Source organism: Myotis daubentonii, chromosome 8, assembly GCF_963259705.1.
Source record: "Myotis daubentonii chromosome 8, mMyoDau2.1, whole genome shotgun sequence".
NCBI classification, from domain to species: domain Eukaryota; kingdom Metazoa; phylum Chordata; class Mammalia; order Chiroptera; family Vespertilionidae; genus Myotis; species Myotis daubentonii.
This window is the reverse complement of record NC_081847.1, coordinates 29,161,721-29,186,767: the sequence shown is the minus strand read 5'-3', so window position 1 is coordinate 29,186,767 and position 25,047 is coordinate 29,161,721. Positions and strand designations below refer to the sequence as shown.

Sequence of the window (25,047 nt, the reverse complement as noted above, 5' to 3'; positions counted from 1 at the left end):
CACTTTATCCATCTTTAAACCTGAAAGAGCCGAGAACGCCGCGCACACCTGCAGGGGATCCTGCAGTCCACGGGTTTGGGAGAATCTCAGGCTGCGGCCTCTCCCGCCACGTGGACCACGCGGTCACCCCGCCCGACGTGTTCCCCTCTTCCCTCCCCACGACCTTCGGTCCCGCTCGGAGCCCAGGGACACGCACGGCGCACGGCGCGCCACCCGAAGGCGCACGAGCTCAGCGGCACGCGCCTCCCGCCGCCGCCGCCGGGGGCGCAGGGGAGCTCAGCGGCGACAGTGTCGCAAAAGTGTCGCGCAGGCGCCCTTCCGCCCTTGGCGGCTGCAGGCCACCTGTATAAGAGGAGTGCGCTGGGGTTTGAAAACAAGTATGGAAGTGTCCGAGGTCTCCGGAGGTTGCGGGCGCTCGGTGGGGAAGCGGCTCATCGGTGCCCCGGGCTGCTAAGCTCCCACTGCCTGCCTTCCCGCAGCGCGGCCGCAGGGCCATGCTGGCTTCGCGCGTGGCGCGGGGCCCGTGGGGTGCCCTGCGCTGGGCCACATGGGCGTGCGGGGCGCGACCGGGCAAGGGGCGCGCCCTCGGGGCCCTGCTGCCGCCCGCACCCATCTGCCTGGGCTGCCTGGCGGAGCGCTGTTGGCTGCGCCCGGCCGCGCTCGGCCTGGGGCTGCCTGGGGCCGGCCCGCGGGGCCACTGCTCAGGCGCGAGGAAGGCGACCCCGGAGCCCCCAGCCGGAGAGGGCGCCGCCGCGGAGGCCCCGGGCGGCCCGTGGAGCCCAGCGAATGCCACCAGCATGGTACGTACCGAGGGGAAGGGGCCACCCTGGGTCGGGGTCGCCGGCCCTGCGGGCCTCGGACCTGGATGCGAATAACGTGCTTTGACCTGTGCGGGTCGGGCGCTTCCGTTTCAGAACTTTTCAGCCGCTTCCTGGGGAGAAGTGACGGGCAGGTTATCCGGGTCGTATGGACGTGAGAGGTCCGGACCGTGTCCCCCTTCCGTCTTGGTGGTCACGGCCCAGAGATCAGGATTTTAAAAAGATTCCCAGGTGATTCTAATGCGCAGCCAAGGTTGAGAACCACTGGGTTACTAGTAATTTAGAATTCCCCCCTCCACCCCTTCCATCCGCACGGGTTGCTGGACCGGCCTCGGTGTTGCATTGGTAAAAATAGCCTTCGCTGGTCTAATGAAAGTCTATTTTTAATTTAGTGAAGGAAGGGAATCCCCAGTGTTTAGGGAAAGTCCGCGGGAATCATCCGAAAGATAGGCCGTCCCATCTGCTTGTGCAGGTTTGGTTCACTATGACTTGACCTTTGGCGGTCTTCCCTGTATAAGATGAAGGGTAGGTAACTTAAATCGCAGTTGAAAGATTTCTAAAGCGACTCAATTACAAAAGATGATTAAAGTTCTCTCGAGGTGTCGGAGGGAGATGTTTTGGCTACTTACCTAATGAAATCCTGCCCGAGTAGAAGACACCAGAGCATGGATGTGGGGAGAGCTTTTGATGTCATGTTAGCAAGACTCATGCAATTATTACATCTTCAATTGTTAGGTGTGCAGCGGGCCCCTGTGCTGCCGGCATAAGCTGTGCAGCATGGGTTGAGGTGGCCGCATCCTGCAGGGGTCTCACCTCCGCGTGCTGGATGCTCGGAGGTGGCCATATGCTGGCTGCAGCCCTTCCCAGAACGGCAGTCGTCGGTCGAGTATGCCGCGGGTTTTGGTTTGGGGGAGATTAGATTGCCCCTCTTGATTTTAATGTAGAAATGTACAGATGTCATGGTGATAGATTAACGAGGCCATTTGGACCGACATCGTTGATGTGGCGTTAAAAAGAAACCCTTTTCTCTGCCTTCAACCTGGTTTATTAACTCACCCAATGAAACGATCTGGCTGTTTTGCAACTTCGTCTTTAGTTTTGCCCCCACGAATATCTGAGATTAATTCTGGGCCTCTTTATTCTGACCGTTTGCTTTGCTACTCATTTTTCTCAATCAGAAAGTATCTCCCCCCCCCCCCCAACCTTCTGTGAGTTGTAACATTGAATCGGTACTTGACTTGTTTTGTACCACAGTATGGTCAACAGACTTACTTTTTTTTTTTTTTAATATATTTTATTACTTTTTTTACAGAGAGGAGGGGAGAGGGACAGAGAGCTAGAAACATCGATCAGCTGCCTCCTGCACACTTCCCACTGGGGATGTGCCCGAAACTAAGGTACATGCCCTTGACCGGAATCGAACCTGGGACCCTTGATTCCTCAGGCCAACGCTCCATCCACTGAGCCAAACCGGCTAGGGCCTTTTTTCTTTCTCTGGACTCTGAAACACGCTGACCATTGAACTTGAGTTTGGAATATACCCCAAGAATGTTTTCCTTTAATGATATAATGTGGTCTGTTTTCAAGAAAAGGTCCTTGGGTAGAGGTTTGTATTGTTTCTCTTTTGGCGATGGTTTCCTGGAGAATCTGAAGTTTTTTCTGTAGCTTTCAGAGACAGTGTTCCGCCACCTGATCCTAATAACTAATAACCCCATTATCTTGCCTTGCTGAGGTTTTGTTTAAAAACAGAAACTTAGTATCTTTAGGGAACTCTTTTTTCTTACTGGATGGTCCATGGAATCTTTAAAAGATGTCTTTAGAACTGGAATTGATCACTTCAAAAAAAATCAAGATTAAGGTTCACACAAGTTGATTACTAATTAAGAGAGAGGTTAACTAGGGTTAATCTTTTTTTTTTTTTTTTTTTTTTTTTAAATTTTGCAATATTGGGGGACCAGGTGGGCAAGTCCTGAAGGACTTCCACCGAGCTCTGGCCACTCCAACTTTTTATTTGGTCTGGAGTAGCCCTAGGGTAAGGAGGTTGGTCTGGGGTAGCCCTAGGGTAAGGAGGTTTGAGTGACACACAGATTAGGTCATAACATCACCCTTAGGCAATTTACATGATTAAAGGTAGGGAGGTTGCTTCAGCTACCATTACCTAAATTAACTGGGTGGTTCCTAGATTAACTGGGTCATACATAGCCCTGACCTTTGCTAGGGCTTTCAAATGTTACTAGCTTTTGGGGGTCTCTGTCTATACTCAGCTAGTGAAGACAGGAAATGGTTTCCGGCATCTCCCCCTTATTTTTTCTTTAAAAAATCAAGTATCTGTAGGCTAGAAATATGAGAACAAGTCCCATTTTCAATGTCCAACAGTTCTGAGTCCAAGTTTCAATGTCCGACAGTTCATGTGTACATGCCAGCAATGAGATGCTGGTTCTGGATGGTGGACAAACGGTGGTAATGCAGGTCCGGTCCTTTCTTGTCTGGTCCTGGGCACCCTGCAGCGACGCACAGCTGCTGACTGCTAGCATGGCAAGGGCGTCTTCACCATCTCCATCTTTGAACTGTCTCTCCTGTCTTTGTGGCTGGAGCAATTCCCTCTGGGATTCGTTGTCGCAGGAATCCACATGGTCTTGTAGCTGTTCTCTGAAAGTATACAAACATATTCTCGACCGTGCCCCAGGTGGTCTCTGGGCTGTTTGTTGTCTGGGTTGTCTCCCTCCTGTTCCTCATCTTCAGTGGACTGCTTGGAGTCGCTGCTCTCTGTGGCTGAGGTAGTTGATTGTTTACAGCTACATGTTATGGCTCCAGGCGCAAGATCTTCAGTCTGGCTAGATTCCTGATGTAGTTTAATATTTCTAGCAGGAATCCATACGGGTTTGGAAAAATTCTAGACCCGGGCTTCTGTAGTTGATCCTGGGCATTGTGTGCGGTAGAATTCCCCTCACCTTTTTTCGGTGAGTTTTCCACACCTTTTCGGTGAAAACTTCCTTTTCTCGCTCCAGCGAGGCCTGCACTTCCAGATTACCTGTCGGCCGCCAGATGTCGAGTAAGACTCCCTCCACGTTCTGCGTGGAGTAGGGTTCGGTATCTGAAAGAGGAGCCGCACAACAAATGAGAGAAAAAGACACGAGATAATTTTGCAATATTGGGGGACCAGGCGGGCAAGTCCCGAAGGACTTCCCAACTAGGGTTAATCTTGTGAGATAGTCACAGGGGCTAGAATTGGCAGCCTTGACTCACTGGGGTAAAAATCCAGGCTTTAGGGAGAGACATTTTCTTGGTATTATTTCTGTACCCCATTGTACAGGGTGTCTTAGCACCACTGGGCTGAGGCTTTTAAAATTCGAATATTGTTTGGCAAGGAAGGAATGTTCTTCAGAGCAGCTGCCAAGAAGCCCTTTTGTTAGTGCCAACTTCAAACAGCTTGGCTTGAAATGAATTTTCAAGGAATCATAAGGCTCCCACAGGGTAGCTGTGAAAGCTCTTAGTTTCTAGTTGGGGATCTTAACATTTCCGTGGCTATTTTGAACAGTTTTTCAAATTTCTCTTTATTTCCTAAGAATTTCAATTCCTATTCCTAGTTCCATTTTCTTTTGGCAGTTCTCCAACTTAGTAGTGAAGTTCTGTAATTCAATGTTTTCCCCCCTCTTCATTCCGATTAACCGACACTGTGTATCATTTAGTATTCTTTTGATGGGTATGTGTAGAGGAGCGAGGGAGATTATTTGCAATAAATATTTTTAAGCCAGAATGTCTGGAGTTGATAATTTGTTCTTTTTTCCTAGACTGTCTACTTGAACTATAAGAGCTTCTTGAAGTTTGACTTTTAAAAGCAGTGGTGAGGTCATATATTAAAGGCTTGACATATGGTAGATAATACATGATTGTTCCTTCTCTCTTTAGGAAGAAACCTATGTGTAGTAGACACTTTAGTCTACCTTTGGGTACATGGCACATCTTCATCTTCTGTATTCTTGACAGTTTTAGAATGATGTCTGTAGAAACAGAAAGGATTTAAAAACTCAATTTAAAATACTAAATTTAAAGTGTATGTAGCTCTCACCCTTAAGCTTGTCAAGTGTATTTTTCTCATGTATATATTTATTTAAAGTATAAATTTAAATTTCATTGTCTTTTTGTTTCAGTATGAAAACCCATGGACAATACCAAATATGTTGTCAATGACGAGAATTGGCTTGGCTCCAGTTTTGGGCTATTTGATCATTGAAGAAGATTTTAATGTGGCACTAGGAGTTTTTGCTTTAGCTGGGCTAACTGATTTGGTAAGTTATACAGTCATTTCCTCTGTTTTGCCCCCCTTCTGCATCCCAGGGTCTCCACGGCATGGAAACAGCACAGCCTTAGTCTGCTTTTTCTTGGAAGGAAATCCTCAAGATGAATTTCACCTGGCACTTTATTTAAGGCCTTGTCTTTAGCATCTGTGTGGAACGCCATTATTCCATATGTCTAAGGAAGGTAGTGGAGGTTGTATGAAGGCATAGGAGAGGGACTTTTTTACTCCTGCTTTTTATTTTTTTAAAAATATGTTTTTATTGATTTTTAGAGAGAGAGGGAGGGAGAGGGATAGAAAGGTAGAAACATCCATGATTGGCTGCCTCCTGCATGCCCATCTTTGAGGTTCGTAGAAACAAATTTTCACCTGCCCAGTAGCTCTGGTGAGCAATATGGTATTGGCTGAAGATTTTTCAGAATAAACAAAGGAGGGCATTTGCGTTGTTACATGGCATTTCCAAATATGCATCAAATATAGTTGCAAAATGGCTGCCACTTCTGTTTTTCAAAGTTTAGGTCCTGTTTGTCATAACTTCTCCCCATTCTCACAATCTCTCTCTTTTTTTTTAAAATATATTTTATTGATATTTTACAGAGAGGAAGGGAGAGAGATAGAGAGTTAGAAACATCGATGAGAGAGAAACATCGATCAGCTGCCTCCTGCACATCTCCTGCTGGGGATGTGCCCGCAACCAAGGTACATGCCCTTGACCGGAATCGAACCTGGGACCTTTCAGTCCGCAGGTCGACGCTCTATCCACTGAGCCAAACCCGTTTCGGCACAATCTGTCTTTTATTCCTGCTTTTATCTCTGAAGTCTGTGAAGGCATCCACTCATTATTAATATGGTCTCCAAGTCTGTCCAAGGTTATTTATACTGATAATGGAATTTTGTTTTTTCATAACAGACAAGATCTTTTTCAGCTACTTGAGTTGATCTTTTTTTGATGGTAGGTTGTTTGGGGTTGTAATATTCACTGAATAGGAGGGGCCTCATTTACATTTTTCTAAATATAAAAGACATTGCGTGTGGAAACCTGAGTTAACTGGCACCATATTTCACATTTATTCCATGGAGGTTTTGATGCCTCTAGAATGGCTGCTGGGCAGATGGCTGGACTCCTGGGGGGTTTAAGCAGGGGAATGACAAGGCCTGATTTATGTTGTGTATGGGAAATGGATTATAAGAAGGTGGAAGCAGAGAGGCTGGTTAGGAGGCTTATAGTAATCTAGGGGGGTTGGTAGTTTGGACTAGGGTGGGAGTTTGGAATGGGGGAGAAATGAATGGGTTTGAGATATGTTTTGAAGATAGAGTTGACACATTGGATTGAATGTGTGAGGTGAGAAAAAGGAGTTAAATATGGCTTTTTAACAAGCAGGTATATTGAGGTTAACATTTTCTGTGATTAACAACACTTAGAGTAGGGTAGGGTTTGTGGAAAAATACCAAGAACTATTATGCCTTTTCAAATAGAGTTATCATTTGGGTAGTTGAATGTAGTTAGTGTGGAGAGGGAGGAAGTCAGTGATTAGAGATAGATTTGGGAGTTATCTGCATATAGATGGTCTGGGAAAGTCATCTAAGCTGTGATGGGATCAGAGAAATGAGCAATTAAGTACAGCAATGGAAAGGGAATGAGTAAATGACACCAGAAAGGAATAGCTGGCGAGAAGGAAAACATTAGGCAATAGGGCGTGTCACAAGTTAGATGAGGAAAGTGCTTCAATTTGTGTTACGGTCAAGGAAGCTAAAAATATAGACTTTATTGGTGACCTTTGAGTACCCTCTGTAGAGAGGGGACAATCAGAGTGGGCTGGTGGTCAAATGTAGGGTGATAATGACAATAGACATCACTTTGAGGAAGTTTTGCTTTATAGGGAAATAAAGAAATAGGGTCAAGGAAGGGCAGTTTTAAAGATTTTATATATAAATATATATATATAAATATATATAAATATATATATACACACACACATACACACACACACACATATATCCTGGAGAAATTTTTCTTCTTAAACTAATTAGGTAGGAAGGGAGAGATTGAGGATGCAAGGAAGGAGAGTGGCAACTCACAGAAGGTGAGACGGCCTGGGATCAGGTCTCAGGGAAGGTAAAGAGAATGAATGGATGCCGGTAAGTGGTGGATTTGGAGGTGGGAATATGAAGGAGTGCTGAGAGTCTGTTTCTATTTTTCATGGAAAATGTAGATATGGTAATGAGCTAGAGTGAGAGGCTTCAGGAAGTATGGAGTTAGTTTGAGGTGAGAGCAGACAGTGTGAAAAGAGAAGGTAAGCAGATATAGGGTTGCCAGGCAGTATTGAGTGCCCACGGGAGATTTGTGGTCATAAATTTGAAGAGAGATCAGTCAGGCCGACGCCCTATCCACTGAGCCAAACCGGCCAGGGCTATGTGTTTTTCTTGATCTGGGTGCAGGCCTGGCTGGAGGACATGGATAGTTGTGTTGAAGCAGGATTGAGGGAAAGTGGAGAACGAGTTACAGGTGTTTGCAGAGCAGTGATGTTGGTGACCTTGGAACCTAATGTGGGTAGAGTAACAGTGAGGATAAGAGGTGATGATGGTGAAAAACTGGGAGGTTAATGTCCCTGAGATCAGAAACTAAACTAAAAGCTGAATCTTCCAAGGCTCCTACTCCCAGTTCTAGGCACTTCCTGATAGCCAGTTTTACACCTACTCTACCTCAGAAGAAAATAGATTCTTTCAGTTGTGGTAGTAATATCTAATAACTACTTTTTGGCGGGATTTACTAAATGTTGATTACTGAAGACAACCAAGCCTTTGAGGTAGGTAATACTGTCTCTGTTTTCCAGATGAGGAAACTGAGGCTTAGAGGGGCCAAATAATTTGCCCGAGGCCACACAGTAAGTGGGAGAGCCAGAACTTGAATCATTTATGTTCTGTTGCAAACAGCAAGTTCTTTTCTTTTTTTTTCTTTTAATATTTTTAAATATATTTCTATTGATTTTAGAGAGGAAGGGAGAGGGAGAGAGAGTTAGAAACATCAATGATGAGAGAGAATCATTGATCGGCTGCCTCCTGCACACCCTACACTGGGGATCAAGCCTGTAACCCAGGCATGTGCTCTGGCCAAATATTGAACCGTGACCTTCTAGTTCATAGGTCGACGCTCAGCCATGCTAGCTGCCAAACAGCAAGTTATTAACCATTGTCCTGTGCTACTGCTGTCTCCTCTAACTCATTGGAATATTTGAGATATGGAGGGCTTATTTATCCTATAAAGATGTACCATGTTAAATTACATCTAAATTAATTTGATTTTTTCCCCTTGGAAATAGAACTAGAAAATTCAAATATTTTTGAAGCTTAAAGTTAAATAAAGTGAGTAAAAGCCAGGTAGGGATTTGGAAAACCAGAAAATATCTGCCTTGCTTAATGAGGATAGGCAATACTTGGTTCAATCTATTTTGTGACCCCAGAGTGGGCCTGGAGATGTGGATTTTTGTGGTAAGACTGAATATTTAAATATTGGCAACTAATTTATATTTTTGAAAGCTCTGGCAGGTCATACAAAGCCAGCCTGTAGGCCCCATTTGGCCCACTGGCAAGCAGGTATGACCTCTGCTTTAAAATGTAACTTATTTGCAAGAATATTAAATAAGTAATTTTTGTATCAAAAATTTTAAGTAGGCCAGGCATAGAGGATTGAGTTTTTTATTCAACTATAGGTCATGCAAATGCAGCCTGATGTGGAATTAACAGTGGCACTAAATTTTTAAAAAATTGAAAATAATAACTTAAAACTGAGGGAGTTGGATGGTAGAAGAGTAGGTAGGAATGAGTCTCACAGTTTAAGGGAAGTCCTTGCAAGTAAAAGCAGCTTCAGCCCGATGCTCAAGAGAAGGGCCTCCTAGTCCATGCCCTGTCACGCATGCTTTCTGTGAGTTTTGGGGAGATTTCTACATCTCTAAATTTATGTCTGAGTTCATCCCACAGAGGGGCACTATGGAAACATTGAGAAATACCAGAAGGCCTTGAGAAAGAAAAGTACTGTAAGCAAGTGAAATTATTTTCAGACCAGTTTGTAATTTAAAAGCTAAACATATACCAGTGAAAGAATGAGAAGGTTTGGGGATAAGAAACAGAAGAAATTTTACTTAACATTTTATGAAAGTATAGTTGTTATCCCGGTATCTCTTCAAGATAACTACTCTGTGCCTATTATGACATTTATTTAAAAACAACAACTTCTATTTTCAGTTGGATGGATTTATTGCTCGAAACTGGGCCAGTCAAAAATCAGCTTTGGGAAGTGCTCTTGATCCACTTGCTGATAAAATACTTATCAGTATCTTATATGTTAGCTTGACCTATGCAGATCTTATTCCAGGTAAGAACACCGTCATGCGCACTTTTTATAGCATAGGGAAGAAGGACATTCATCAGCTTAGGATTTCTCTTGATAGACAATTTTTGTCCCCAAAGTATCTTTTTAAAATTTTAAACTGTTTCCTTAATTCTAAACTATTGAACTGTTTGGTTTGTCAAATTATTTGTTTTACTTTAGAATTTATGTCCTTATTATTATAGTAGTACAATTCATTTAGTAAGATTGCTTAAAGTTAAAATTGAGCAAATATTTCATAGTGCCAATTCCCATTACTCTAGAATGTTTTGAAACCATGTGATATATTCTTAGCGCCTAGCTTTTTGAAAACAATTTAAAGTTTTCCTTAGTACAATTTAATCATAATAAATGAGAGGTCTGAAACCCTGAAGATGTCTAAAATGTCACATTATTTTTACTTAGATACTATTGTGCAATTTCAAATCATGCATGTTTGTACAATACATTATCTGAATGCTCTTTCTAACAAAACGTTATGATCTTTTGCCTTGTGTTTTGCATGTGCGTTTCTGGTTGTTCATTTTCACTTTACCTGCTTTTCTTAGTTTCTCTCCCTTGGTTCAGTTTAAACTATTTCCAAGATTTCGGAATAGAATCTGAGAATAAAGAAGCTGCCACATGGTCCTTCAATAAATAGCATGTATTGTTAACATTGAGAGGAAGAAGTTTCAGACTGGTATAGAATCCTCTATCTTCTAGACATTGTTTTTCTCCTCTGCGTTAAGGCTTTTAAATTCCCATACCAAATTAAAAAATGAATTGGACTGGTGGTTATACTTATGTGCTTCTTTGAAAGTCAGAATTGAGTTAGTATATGATTGGTGGTGTTGAAGGGGCAGGAGTAGTCTCAAATAAATACAAATACTTTGTAGGGAAAAAGAGCTAAGGCGCATTCTGTTGACATTAAAAATTAAAATCATCTTGTGTACTTTTGTGCTTCCCATTTTTCAAAGTTATTTTTTAATATTTTGTTTTATTTACAAAAGTTAGTCAGGTATTTCCCTATTAAACTTAGCATTGTTTCCAGGTTTTGTTGCTCTGAGCTTTACCTAAATAATTGGTGTAGGTCGGTGGTCGGCAAACTGCGGCTCGTGAGCCACATGCAGCTCTTTGGCCCCTTGATTGTGGCTCTTCCACAAAATACCGACTTCTGCGCATGGGCCACGAAGTTTCAATCTCACTGTACATGCGCGCCCGCAAGTGGTATTTTGTGGAAGAGCTAAACTCAAGGGGCCAAAGAGCCGCATGTGGCTCGCCAGCCGCAGTTTGCCGACCACTGGTGTAGGTGGTTTTCCAAACTGAGATTTTGCTTCACTATCGTTCTGGAAATTTCCATGATCTCCCTTGTGTATTGAGTCGGTTTTTCCAGGCTCCTGTGGCTTCCTTGAAAAGGTCCTTCTATTGATGGAGGGTAAATTAAATCATTTATTATAGGCTAGCAAGATTTCAAATTGTGGAGCTCCTACTGGTCTTTCAGTTCTCAAAGTCTTCTGATGGCAGACTTGACTATGATGGCAGGAGTGGTGTTAGAGGTCCAGGCACCATCAGCTACTGTTTGCATGCAGAAACTGCAGTGCCAGATCCCCAAGCTTGTCTCCCTTCATCTGGGTTTTGCCACAGGAGGAGCAAGTCTATTTGGCATGCTGGCTGATCTCAGTTTTCTTCACCACTTTCCTGAGGGAGGCGTCATAACGGGTTCCATACTGACCAGCGATTCCTACCTTCTTGGTGCATTTAGCCATGTTGTTGCAAACCAAAGTCAAAACCCAGAGAGCTGGCTCAGTTTTGAAGACACTGTTCTATAGACTTCCAGATTCCATCTTGCTGTTGACAGTCTCATGGCATTCTGATACTTTTCCTTTACATGTGTTTATGTTTTATATTGAAAAGCTTTTAAGTGTCCTTTTTACATTTTCCCAGTTGATGTTTTAAAAAAAGATACCGTTCTTAAAAATTAATTTTATTTCTATGGATACCGAATTATCCCAGGACGTTTTGTTGAAAAGTCTGTACTTTCTCCAGGTTCACTTCAATGACCATATGTACATGGGTTCATTTCTGGGTTGCTTAGATTTTTCCCCATTGATTTGTCTGTCTTTGTACCAGTACCATTCGTAATTATTATTACTTTGCTAAATGTCTTGATATCTGGTAGAGCAAGTCCTTCTACTTTTGGTATTCTTACCCCTTCCCGTTTGTGAATTTTAGAATCAGTTTTTCAAGTTCCTCCCAGAAAATCCTGATGGGATTTTATTTGGAATTGCATTGAATTTATAGATTTGGAAGAATTGGCACCTTTACAACTTGAGTCTTCCAGTCCACATATATGATATATCTGCTCTATTTGGGGCTTTTGAAAATGTCAAAATGTTAGTTTTCTCTAGAGCAGTCATAATTTTTTATTAGATTTATTTCTAGGTACCTGATAGTTCTTGATGCTTTTATAATTGGTAGCTTTTTTATATTTCATTTTGTAATAACTTTGTTAATAGATGAAAGTTAGTTCTATTTCTAATGTTGATTTTTGTGTCTGGTAACACTTGTTAAACTCTTATTCTAATGATAAAAATGTAAATGAAGTCTTGGGTTTTCTGTATCCTCAATTATGTATTGTCTATAATTAATGACAGTATATGTTTTCTTTTCCAGTTCTTTTGCCTTTTCTTTTACTTGCCTTACTCCACTGCTCAGTACAGTGTTGATTGAATAGGAGTGGTATCTGTGTCTTAGTCCCAATCTCAAAGGAAAGCTTTCAGCACTTGACTATTAAACATGACATTTCCTGTAGGGTTTTGTAGATACCCTTTTTCAGGTTAAGGGGTTTGCTCAGAGTTTCTATTGCAATCGAATATTAAATTTTATCATGTTTTTCTCATGTATTATAGCAGTCATATTTTTTCCCTTTAAGCTGTTTATGTGTGGTGGAATTGCATTCTTGATTTTCTGATGTTACACCATTCTGAAATTTCTAACTTTGTTGTTATATAATATGAAGATATTGCTGCATTTGGTTTGCTGGTATTGTGTTGATGATTTCATATAGATCCATGAGATTGGCTTAGAATTCTTTTCTCCAGATAGCCTTGTTAGGTATTAGCATCAAGTTATACCAATCTCATAAAACGAGTTGGGGAGTCTGGTTTTTTTTTCTCCCCATTCTTGGGAGATGTTTGTGTAAGATCACAATTATTCTTTCCTTGAGTTTTCATTGCTTTTCTTTTTCTAAATTATTTAGACTGGTTCAGTCCCAGTATGCAAATGAGGGAGGCAAAAATTATAAGGAAGGAGGTAAACGCCGAATGCGTCCATTTGGCAGTTGTTATTCCGGATGTTTATTGCTTGGCCTTGAGCTGAAGTTTAGCAACAGGTTTAGCAATTTACTAGCAGCTCTGAGAACTGAAAGATATGTTTAGTCCTCACTTCCTTACTCGCCTCCTAACTCTGTTTTAAGTGAATCTCTTAGCAGTGTTTTTTCTGTTTTACTATTCTTCATTATAATCACCATGTTGTATATCATTATGTCTTACTCATCTTAAAACTGAAAGTTTGTCCCATTGCCACCCTCTTCCTATTTCTCCCATCCTGCAGTCTCTGGAAACTACTTTATTACTGTGTCTGAATTCAGTATTTTTTCGGCGGCTTCTAAACAGTTCTTGAGAGACCTTAAAAGTGTGGTTCTGAACTCTATATCTTCCATTGACAATTTTGTCCTGTTTCTTTGTCTCCGCATTTTGTTATGCTTCCTTGGTGCACCCCCTAGTGGTCTTTGTTTGCAGTCTTATAGTTAAACCTTGATTGTTGTAGCTAATCCCAGGGAGGGTTTGACCTCCAGGCCAAGTGGCTATGAGAATCAGCTGTGTCAGCAGTGAGAGAACTTCTGTCCTCTAGGGAGGTGCTAATCTAGCCTTTGCCTGCGGCTATCCGGCAAATGCCTCTGTGCAGGGCTTGGGTGGGGCGGGTCGCACAGGATCAACAGGGTGGGCCGGAGAGAGCAGTTATGGTGGCTCTCAGTCCTGTCCCCAGGGGCTCTGCCTCTCTGAGTCCCAGCACCCGCTGCAAAGCTCGGAGAGAAAGCTGCACTGCTCTGACTGAAGCCAGACAGTCCGGCTTCTCCCGTTTGAGTCTGGGTCCTTAAAGACTTGCCTGTATCTGGGCCCTCCGCCGCCAGCCCGCTCCGCGCACTCCGCACCTCAGAATTTGACTTCAGCACTGCGCCTCCTCTGAGTGTCCGTATGCATTTCTCTTTCCTCCTAGTTGTAGGACTTCCACTCAGCCAGCGTTCCTGTGGTTCTCGGTGATGTCCCTTCCGTCTTTTAGTTTTACTTTTGAAGTAGTTGTTCAAAGCAGCAAACTCCGGCGTTAACCTATGCCGCCATCTTGGTTCTCCCTGAATTCAGTATTTTTTAAGATTCCACATATAAGTGGTGCCATGTAGTATTTGTCTTTTTCTGTCTGATTAACTTTTTTCTTGAAGGATATTCTAGTTGTCTTAGCCTCTTTCTTGTATGTTACCTTATTTTATTTTTCTGGGCTCCATCTTGGGTGCTTATTAATGTACTTGCTCATTCAGTTCCCCAGTTCTCTCTTCAGCTGTGCCAAGTTGATTTAATTATTTTATTGTGTTTTCCAGTTATAGAATTTCTATTTTATTCTTCAAACTTACTAAATTGTCTTTCATAGTTTTCAGTTCTCAGCTGAAATCTTTGTTTTTATATCCCTTTGAAAACAATAAATTCAGTTATCTAATAGACTCTTATAATTCTAAAATTTTGCCCAGCTGATGTGGCTCAAGGATTGATTGTCGACCAATGCACCAAGAGGTTGCCAGTTTGATTGCTGGTCAGGGCACATGCCGGAGTTGTGGTTTCGATCCCCAGTAGGGGGCCTGCAGGAGGCAACCAATCAATGTTGATGTATCTCTCTCATCAATATTTTTCTCTCTCTCCCCCTCTCCCATCCTTTCTCTCTAAAATCAATAAAAACATATTTAAATAAAATTCCTATCTTTTGAGGGCGGGTTTCTTTCATTTGTTGTTTCTGTTGATTCTTACTCATGGTATCTTGTGAGTTTGGTTCTTTTGACTGTTTAGTCATTATATTAATGTTTGAAAAATAATTCGGAGGAATATTTTTATGTTTAGGATGATGGCATTATTCTCTAAGGAAGATTTTTTTGTTTAGTCCTGCAAGGTGCTTAGGCATGCTAAGAGGCTAAGACCCCCCCTAGACCAGGGGTGAGGAACATCCAGTCCACAAGCTGTATAAGGCCCGTGAAATCGTTTGTTCTGGCCCTGCCAAGGCATTAGGGGTGAGTTAATTAAATGTTTGAGCAAGTAAGTATAGCAGGCTAATTTTTAAAAAATATATTGATTTTTTTTACAGAGAGGAAGGGAGAGGGATAGAGAGTTAGAAACATAGATGAGAGAGAAACATCGACCAGCTGCCTCCTGCACACTCCCTACTGGGGATGTGCCCACAATCAAGGTACATGCCCTTGACCGGACTCTAACCTGGGGCCCCTCAGTCCGCAGGCCAACGCTCTATCCACTGAGCCAAACCGGTTAGGGCAGCAGGCTAATTTTTAAGTTGATGATTTTGTATGGCCCAAGAATGTTATAAATATCCAAATGGCCCTTGGCAAGAAAAAGGTTCCCACCCCTGTCCTATATTGTCCAATGGTGAGACATTTAGTACCGTCTCCTCTCCCAGTATTGAGGGAGAGTCCTTCAGCCCCCAGCTCAGAGCTCTGAGGTGGTTTATCAAACCCCAGCCTCGAGGGTTTGACTGCTGGCCCCCCAGACCATCTGAGACTACCAACAATTCTGTTCAACTTTGTGTCTTGTGTCCTAGGAGTAGGGACAGTGGCTTTGAGTATCTAGCCCAGGGGTGGGCAAACTTTTTGACTCGAGGGCCACAATGGGTTCTTAAACTGGACCGGAGGGCCAGAACAAAAGCATGGATGGAGTGTTTGTGTGAACTAATATAAATTCAAAGTAAACATCATTACATAAAAGGGTAAGATCTTTTTTTTCAATAGTTTTATTCATTTCAAACGGGCCGGATCCGGCAGGCCGTAGTTTGCCCACGGCTGATCTAGGCCCATCTATCTGTCTGTCTGTTTGTTTTATTTTATTTTATTTTTTTGAGTTCTCACTCTAACAGGCATTAGGCTGACACTTTCTTAGCATTTTGTAAGCAGCTTTCAGGATTTTTTTGTTGTTGTTCTTTAGTTGTATTAGTAGGAGGATATTAGTCAGATATTAATGGAAGCTGAGTCCCAGGATCTTTTCATTGTCCTTGTAGTTCTGAAATTTTACAGTGGTATATGCTCTAGATCAGCGGTTCTCAACCTTTGGATAGCGACCCCTTTGGGGGTCAAACGACCCTTTCACAGGGGTCACCTAAGACCATTGGAAAACACATATATAATTACATATTGTTTTTGTGATTAATCACTATGCTTTAATTATGTTCAATTTGTAACAATGAAAAATACATCCTGCATATCAGATATCTACATTACGATTCATAACAGTAGCAAAATTACAGTTATGAAGTAGCAACGAAAATAATTTTATGGTTGGGGGTCACCACAACATGAGGAACTGTATTAAAAGGTCTTGGCATTAGGAAGGTTGAGAACCACTGCTCTAGATCCTATTCAAATTTGGTGTGAGTCTTGCATTGTGCTGGGTTTTAAGGAGTCCCCTTCAGTCTGAAAACTCCAATTCTGAAAATTGTTTATGTCTTTGATAATTTTCTATCCTATGTTTTCTTGGTTCTCTTCTTTTTGATATTCTTAATAATATGTAAGAAATATTAAAAACAATGCTTAATAAATTACAATTTTGGTGGTTAATAGAACTGGGACCTGAGTCTATATATATATATATAAAATTTTTCTTTATTGAGTAAGATATTATAAATGTGTCCTTATCCCCCCAATGTCCCCTCATCCCCCCAATCCTGCCCTCACCCTCACCCCCTGTTGTCCACACCCATCACTTATGCTTATATGCATGCATACAAGTCCTTTGGTTGATCTTTCCCCCTCTCCCCCACCCTCCCCTGCTTGGACCTGAGTCTTTGTAGTGTATCTCCTCTCCTGCTGAAATCTCTTATTTAGGATTAAGGCATACTCCTTTTTCCCCCATGGTGATGAAATACATTACCAGGTACTTATTCTTGTTTGATGTTATGTTTAGGAGATTTATTATATGTAATTTGCCTGAGTTTGCTGCATTTTAAAATCTGGTTGCTGTTAGGTGGTGCTAGCTAATTATTGCTATGAAAAAGTTGTTGTACAGTCACAAAAATGTACCTAAAAATCATGGCAGTTGGCTTTTGTTACTTGGTTCATATAACTGTATCATCTGTGTATTTCAAATGCCACGAGTTCCATGGAGAACCACTTTCTCTTTGGAGAAATCTAGTCATCCAGGACTAGGCCAAGGATCAACACTTACATCATAACTGTGACCAGCAGAGATTTAAAATTTAAATCTGTAATTCTTTAGTCAGATTTTTCTCAAGTTGCAAAATCAACAGAATGTCAAAGCTAGAAAGGACCATAAGTATAGCCTCAAAAGTGATTCACAAAAGAGCTGTTTGAAAGTATTATGGAAAGGGGGATATACAGTGATTCTTTATTTTAGTAATTGAAACATTTTGAACTGTGCTTTAGCCTCAGGATTTTTTCTCCTTAAAAAAAAATAATTTTCCCCTTATGAAATTGATACATGTTGATGGTTAAGACTTCTTGCAGCACTGAAGGATATAAAGTGAAACAAGTCCTCTGCCCTCCCATTCTCATTCCACAAGGGAGTAATAGGGGCTTCTTGGCATCCATCTAAAATATCCATCTGCAGGCTCTGCCTCTGGGGTCATGCTGTAGAATCTAAGGAATAATGAGAAAGAATTGACAAGTTGAATTCATGTTTAGTTAGAATTCACTGAATGAATGGGGCAGGAGAAAAAATAGCAATTGTTGGGGTAGGAACCGGCCCAGACAAGAATGAGAACATTTTGTTTCTTCACAAGTGGTACATATAGCAAATTTTATTGTTTATAAAGTTGCCTAGAATGCAGAAGCAAGCAGTCAAAGGACCTGAGACGCCAACATGATTCGAACCCTGACATCCTTTCCAACCTCTTTACTATTTTATCCCATGTACTTATAGTGAGCGTGGTGATCTTTCCCCCCAAACTTACGAAGCTGAGAAATAACAGAAGTGGTTAGAGTTGAGTAAAGCTGACACTGATAACTAACTGCAGCTTAAAACGTGCAAGAAAAACAAAACAGAAGGTGGCCTAGAAGGTCAACATTCTGAAAGGCAAACTTAGACTTTGAAAGCCGTAGTTTCTTTTCACTTTGTTTTGAGTGCGTGTAAAAGAAGATAAAAATAAGTGGTTCACTTTAAGGATCCTAAACTTTCAATAGATGTTTATAAAAAAAATGAAAATTTTTACTTATGAAAAACACCCATTTATGGTAAGGCTTATCAGAAACACCAGTTTATGGTAAGGCTTCACTGTATGTGTAATATCTTAGTAATTTTAAAAATCCCAACCAAAATTATTTTATTTTTGATTTTCAGTTCCACTTACTTATATGATAATTTCAAGAGATATAATGTTGATTGTTGCTGTTTTTTATGTCAGATATCGAACTCTTCCAGAACCGGTGAGTTTATTTCAAAGAAAATGTTCTTTTATTATTACTTAGCACTTAAGGGGGAAAAATAATCACTCTGTTGTATACCGAGTTTCACTTTATGGGGATAATTTATGGCAGTTATTTTTTAGAAATCTATTTGCTAAGAATTTTTCAAAAAACACACATTAACTGTCATCTTGCTTTGGTAGTTTTCAGTGAACACAATAGTCAATTTAAAACAGACATGCTTTTGTTTTAAGTCCAAATCCTTTCAGTTGATAGCACATAACTAACTGCAGCTTAAAACCCAGACCAGCTACCCCCACCCAAGCTCTATTAGGAGTGTTTGCATAACGAAGCCCTTTTCGTTATCTAATTGAGCCCCTACTATGGCTTGTCTAGAACTGATTTTTGAAATCACAGCTGTATGGACATGGGATGGTTAATTTTTATATTTGTTTATTGGTTTTACAAATATTTGAGCACATAAGCATAGCATAATGACCTCATCTTTTGGCTCCCAACTCAGTGAACATAGCAGTATTCTATTTATTTTGTGTTTTTAATCTATAAAAGAGAATAGTAATAGGGGAGTTTATTGAATTTTTTAGTAGAAAGAGATAGACCGATTTTATGATAGTTATCTTGTTAGTTTTTTAGGAATTGACAAATGAATCTATGGGTTTTTAAAACCTATTTTCAGTAACCCATGTATAATTTATAAAGAACGGAGATAATGCTTATTTAGGAAAATAGAAAGTGCAGATAAAGGGCTTATTGTAGCATAGAGCCAGGCCTGTGGTAAGCATTGAGTAACTGTTACCTACATATAATAACAAAATGTTTATTTGAAATTGAATGCTAAATTGAGTAAATTTTTTTCTTTTTTGTCCCCTGCCAGCGAACACTTTCTAAGTATTTCAATCCTTGCTATGCTACTGCTAGGTTAAAACCAACCTTCATCAGCAAGGTAAGAGACACACAGCGTCCTTTTAAGCTTATTAAACTGAATATAAACCTCAGTCTGGAGCAGCTAAAAATGAGACTAACTTAAATGCATTGGCTGTAGTGGATAGAGAGTGGGTTCACTAACCCAATATTTTTGTTCTCAAAGCTTTTGTAATTTTTAGTATATGTGTTTTGTTTTGTGGTGGTGGTCTGAGAATGTAAGATGAGGTAATAGGGCCACCATTTAGGGAAAGTAGACACAAAGAGGTTATGAAGGTTCCTTTCTGGTTTCACCACCCACCTCCCTTTGGTGAAAACAACTTATAATAAGTTTGTTTCCTTTTCAAGTTCGATTGTTACATGCAAAGGGATAGGAGAAAGTTTATTCACAATTTAATAAACAACTGCTTTTCTAAGTCTCCATCCCATTTTCCTGAGCCACTTCAGGGTTATAGCTGTGTGCCGATCTTTGCACACAGAGAGGACACTGTTAATGGCTCCCAAGGCACACGTATTTTTCTATTGGCCTTGATAAGTTCCCTCTACTCATTCTTGTGTCCCATCCTTTGTAGTGGCAGTTTATTAGACTGGCGATGCCTGTCATCTTTGGAACAGAGGGGTGATGACTTTTACTTATTTATTATTTTTAAATTTATTTAATAAATATTTTTATTGAATTTTAGAGTGAGAGGACGGGAGAGGGAGGGAGAGAGAGAGAAACATTGATGTTAGAGTAAAACATCTATTGGCTGCCTCCCACATGCCCCCTACTGGGGATCAATCCTGAAACCAGGGCATGTGCCCTGACTGAGAATCAAACCAGCAGCCTTTGCTTGCACAAGACGACCCCTAACCAACTGAGCCACACCAGCTGGGGGCTGATTACTTTCAAACCAGAAATTCCCTGGGTGGAACTTTATCTATATATGTGGGTTTTTATTTTATTTTTTAAATTCAGGTGACTTATATTTGTGTCACAGTGATTTGATACAGATAGGAAGTGGCTTAAAGAAGTGGACGGACAAATACCTCAAATCCTTGGTCTTGCAAGAAGTTCTCCAGGCAGTTTTTATTATTTATTTTTAAAACAAATTGGAATTCTTGTAATTTGGCTGCAGAATGGATGATAGAACATAGGTGCTTCTCTAGGCACACCACCCGCTGATTCACTGTCACCCACTCTTCCCCAGGCACTTTACAGGATGAGTAGAGGGAGTCTTCAGTGTCTTTCTGGTTCTGTTTCTGTTTCTTCCTTTGTCCTCCATGTTGTCTTTTAGGGTAGGGAATCCTCATTTCCTCCAGAGAGCCTCTCATGGAGATGAGTGCATTTCAGTGTTCTAACCTCATGAGTTTGACAGGCAGACAAGCGATAGCACTGAATGAAGTGCTGGGAAATCTGGGTTCTAGGTTAAGATATGTAACCTGCTGTGATTAATGGCAAGTCACTTTACTAATTGCATTACCTTTTCATCTGTAAAATTATTTCCGTAGTCACAGGGCTGTTTTAATGGCTGAAATAAAAGGCAAAGAACTTTGCAATATTTTGAATTGCTATGGAAATGCAAGATAGTGGTATTTTCTGACAGCTGCCCTTCTCTTTGCTGTGAAGAGCAGCTGTGCAGACAAAGGGGCCAGTTGGTGAAATTCACCCCTTTGTGTGAATGCCAGCTTCTTTGGCAGGAATATTAGAACATTAAACATGTTGAGGGTATGTTGTGTTTCTCTGTCTTGTAAGCTTGAAACAGGATCTGGTTGGCACTGTTCATGGATGACTTTTTTTTTTTAGGTAAACACAGCAGTCCAGTTAATCTTGGTAGCAGCTTCTTTGGGAGCTCCGGTTTTCAATTATGCTCACGGCTTTTATCTTCCGATACTCTGGTAAGCTAAATTTAGTATTACCCTGTGAGAATGTCAACAAAATGGCTTATTGTGGTAGTCCTGGAATTACTTTGTTCTTATAGTGTTGATTGAGCACCAACCAGGTAAAGCTATGGGTTGTATTTTATGGTTGATATTATTCTTAAGAAGCTTACTATCAAATACGGGGTGTAGAAGTTATATTTGAGGAGTTTTCATGCAAGTTAAAGGGGATGAGAGGTACAGATGATATGCTGGGATTTCAGAGGAAGGAAGCCATTTCCAGGTGGGAAGAAGAGGGACAGTTTCAGGGATGAAGTGGCATTCGAACCATGAGGTCTGGGTGGATTTCATATAGGGACAGACTGAGGGGAGGCCATTTTGGTGAAGGGCAGACCCTGTGCAAAGTCGCGTGTAGGAGAGTGGGCAGGGAAGTGTGTCCAGCCTAGTGAAAGGGCTGTTGTGGAGGGAAACTTGGAGAAAGGGTTTTGAATTTTATTTTATTGTGCTTATTATAGCCTTTAAATATGTCAAATTCAAACTCTGAGAGTTTGGATGTGTCCCACTGATACTGAAGCACTGCATCTTAGTATACTTTTAACTCTATAATTAAAACCTTCTTGCTTGATGCAGTCTGAGTCAGAAAATGGTTGGTTAATCAGTCAGTTAAGCTAAAGAAGCTTTAGAAATTATGCACACACTAAACCTTTTCTAAAATACTAGAGGCCTGATGCACAAAATTGATGCATGGGGTGGGAGGGGTGGGTGGAGGGGAGTGTCCCTCAGCCCAGCCTACACCCTCTCCAATCTGGGACCCCTTGGGGGATGTCCGACGGCTGGTTTAGGCCCGACCCCTGTGGGGATCGGACATCCCTCTCACAATCTGGGACTGCTGGATCCTAACTGCTCGCCTACCTGCCTGCCTGATTGCCCCTAACCACTTTTGTCTGCCAGCCTGATTGCCCCCTAACCGCTTCTCTGCTGGCCTGATTGACACCTAACTGCTCCCCCCAGCCTGATCACCCCCAACTGACCTCCCCTGCTAGCCTATTGGCCCCAAACTGCCCTCCCTGCCAGCCCAATCTTCCCCAACTGACCTCCCCTGTTAGCCTATTGGCCCCAAACTGCCCTCCCTGCCACCCTGATCGCTCACAACTGCCCTCCCCTGCCGGCCATCTTGTGACAATGGGAGGGTGGCGATCTTGTGGCAGCCATCTTGTGATGATGTCACGCAAGGGCGTGACGCCACCTAGGCTTTTATTATATAGGATATGTAAGTGTACAATGATTCTTATTCATTCTACATCTTCAAATCTGAATATAAACTTTCTAGATTTTGTAACATTTTCTCTAGTATTTTTTTAAAAAAATATATTTCTTTATTGATTTCAGAGAGGAAGGGAGGAGAGAGAGATAGAAACATCAATGGTGAGAGAGAATCACCAATCGGCTGCCTCCTGCACGCCCCCCACTGGGGACCGAGCCCGCAACCCAGACATGTGCCCTTGGCCGGAATCGAACCCGGGACCCTTCAGTCCGCAGGCTGACGCTCTATCCACTGAGCCCAGCCGGCCAGGGCATATTTTCTCTAGTATTTTAATAGCCACATTACCTGTTTACTTTATAGTATTTTTTAGCAACTTGGCTGGTTATCAAGTCTTTCCAAAGCATCCACTTAGTTCTCAGAAACAGCAGCTTTTCCTACATGTATTTTTCATTGGTATGTGTGAATTTAGAATATTTAACTGGCATGAACAGCTTTGGGATCAAATAAAAATAGTCTGGATGGTCCTACACCTCACCTGGTGGAGCAGAAGTGCACGACGCACTAAGAAGTACCCTGTTGGCTGTGAGCATTCGGCAAGCCATGAGCACCACTGATCTAACTTCCAGGAGAAAGTTGGGTCAGTCTGGCAGTTCGCTTAAGGAAGAATCAGAAAAGAAAACTGAAATTTATTTTAAATGACTCAGATTTCAAGAAATAGAGTCGAAGACTCTCAGCAGCATGGAGTAGTAGAAAGGGCACATGGCTCCAGAGTTGAAGCCAGGCCCGGCTATGGTGTGGTTTTGTGGCCCTGACCAACTTCTCTGTTGCAAAAATAATATCTATATATATAAAAAGCCCAATATGCAAAGTGTCCCCTCAGGAGTTCGACCGACCAGTACTTTGATCACTTGCTATGACGTGTGCTGACCACCAGGGGCGGAACGAAGGGAGACCTTGGCCGGCAGCTGGGGAAGGGAGGCCCCGGCTGGCAGCCAGCAGCTGCTAGGGACCCTCCCCATGCACGATTTTGAGCACTGGTCCTGTAGTGAGAATATAAGACACCTAGAGTGATGTCTGGGTAAAAATGACAATTGCTGGGATTATCATTATGTTCTTGGGCTCAGGAACTAGATTTGTTTGACGTTACTAATTCGAATGAGGTCTTAAAGAAAAGCAGTGTATTTAAATTTTTGTAGTTAAAAATAATTTTATACCACACAGCCTTTTTTACTTTTTAAATAATTTTAAGGTATTTTTTTTTTATCACTCTCATAGTTACTGATCTTTACTTGACAACTAAATTTTCTTTTTTTCCATTAAAGGTGTTTTACAGCTTTCACCACAGTTGCATCAGCGTACAGTTATTATCGTTACGGTCGGAAGACTGTCCAGGTGATCAATGGCAGATGAAGGTCATCCGCCATCATTAGCAAGGAAGCAATACACATCACTGGCAGCAGGGCCAGTGGGAACGTACAGGAGTCTCCCTGCTCTGAAAAAGGACTTGTCAGATCAAACCACGTCATCAGTATTGAATTTGCATTGAAAATAAGCTTGATCATGGGCATATGCAGAATTTCCAATGTATTTTTAAATACAAATAAAACTATCATTTAGAATTTTTTACCTTAGGTTTCTTGATTAACTTATAAGGAGTCAATTCCAATTATTGTCATTTTTTAATATTTTTTTTAAAAAAGTAGTGTCCAGAGCATGGAAACTGGAGAATTGCCACTTCTCTTTAATAGAACTTAGATTGCTCACAATGCATTGGGGAATTTCCTAGGTTTAAATATATGTAGCCTACACAAGGCTATACAACTTTAAGTTTAATTTGATCAGTATATTAACAGTTAATGTGGTTAATAGTTGATCATTTAGGCTAATGACAATAAAGGTACCTTAGTTGTAGATGAAGTAAACTTGTAAAGAGATTATAAAGATCAAAATAGAAGGTATTGAAGTTCATGTTCAGTAGTCTTCCAACCTCTCAGGTGCCTAATAGTTTATCAGGATAACAAGTAACAGATGTAGTTGGAATAATAAAACATATCCATGAGCCTACACCCTCCAAGAGGCAGTGAATTATAGCATGCCTTCCCACTGTATTTCTAACATGGCAGTGTTTGTATGATATTGAAATCTGTACTCATATGTATATAATATAAAACTGTATTTTTTAAAGTTTGGGAAATATTCTTTTGTTAAGATGTTAAAAGAATAAAAAAGCTGGAAAACAGTATACCTTCATCTTGTGTTGTTTGTATAGCATATTATAGTTCTTGGTTGTGTAAGTTTCTGATTCATAACGTTCATTCCGATACATCACTTGCACTTGCATTGAAAAAATAATTGGTTTGGGACCATCTGACTTAAAAGCCCTTATTCTCACTACACCGGCATGTTTAGGAGAATGGGAGACAAGGCTCAGTGCTGTGCTTCCTCTTATCAGTGGAGGCCTGTTGCTGCATGTTGTTCCAGGTTCTAATTTCAAGTGTAATGTGGAATTATTTAGATAATGTGGTTATCTAAACAGCCTGTTGAGCTGTGTTAAAATGGGCAGCTACAAGCAAAATTCATGCCTCTTGGTGGTATCCTTGTATCAGTGTGCCCCTCTGTTGCCTGCTGGCCCTGGCTTCCTTGTTCCCAAGCCAGCTTGCTCAGCCACCATTGGCTTGGAGCACACTGAAGCCTGCAGGCAGGGACACTGCCACTGAATCGAATGGAGGACCTTGAGAGGGAAGAGAAGGGTGCTGTGTGACTGGTTCTTTCCTTCCGGAACCTCCTGTATAGTCTTAGTCTGGGAGGTGGTGA

At 41.4% G+C, this 25,047-nt stretch overlaps 1 protein-coding gene and 1 pseudogene across 4 annotated transcripts; one reads left to right on the top strand and one right to left on the bottom strand.

Moving 5' to 3' along the window:
- Positions 1-297: 297 nt before the first annotated feature.
- On the top strand, positions 298-24,475 carry CRLS1 (cardiolipin synthase 1). Of its 4 annotated transcripts, XM_059705587.1 has the most exons (8): positions 301-800; positions 4,970-5,107; positions 9,358-9,487; positions 18,103-18,188; positions 19,063-19,131; positions 20,896-20,987; positions 22,076-22,239; positions 23,556-24,475. In XM_059705587.1, exons 1-8 carry the CDS (start codon positions 495-497, stop codon positions 23,627-23,629), a joined length of 1,059 nt encoding a protein of 352 aa, XP_059561570.1. In that variant the 5' UTR covers positions 301-494; the 3' UTR covers positions 23,630-24,475. The 4 variants fall into 4 exon arrangements, with proteins under 4 accessions (XP_059561572.1, XP_059561573.1, XP_059561570.1 ...); XM_059705588.1 differs by lacking the exon at positions 22,076-22,239 and having other exon boundaries at positions 303-800; XM_059705589.1 differs by lacking the exons at positions 9,358-9,487; positions 18,103-18,188 and having other exon boundaries at positions 298-800.
- On the bottom strand, positions 10,968-11,247 carry LOC132239370 (large ribosomal subunit protein eL43-like; annotated as a pseudogene).
- Positions 24,476-25,047: the final 572 nt, after the last annotated feature.

Bases quoted from the DNA above. Each gene is read 5' to 3' on its own strand.
- CRLS1 (XM_059705587.1), top strand. From the start codon at position 495: ATGCTGGCTTCGCGCGTGGCGCGGGGCCCGTGGGGTGCCCTGCGCTGG. The intron at 9,488-18,102 runs GTAAGAACACCG...TTTGATTTTCAG, and splicing joins CTATGCAGATCTTATTCCAG to TTCCACTTACTTATATGATA. The intron at 18,189-19,062 runs GTGAGTTTATTT...GTCCCCTGCCAG, and splicing joins ATCGAACTCTTCCAGAACCG to CGAACACTTTCTAAGTATTT.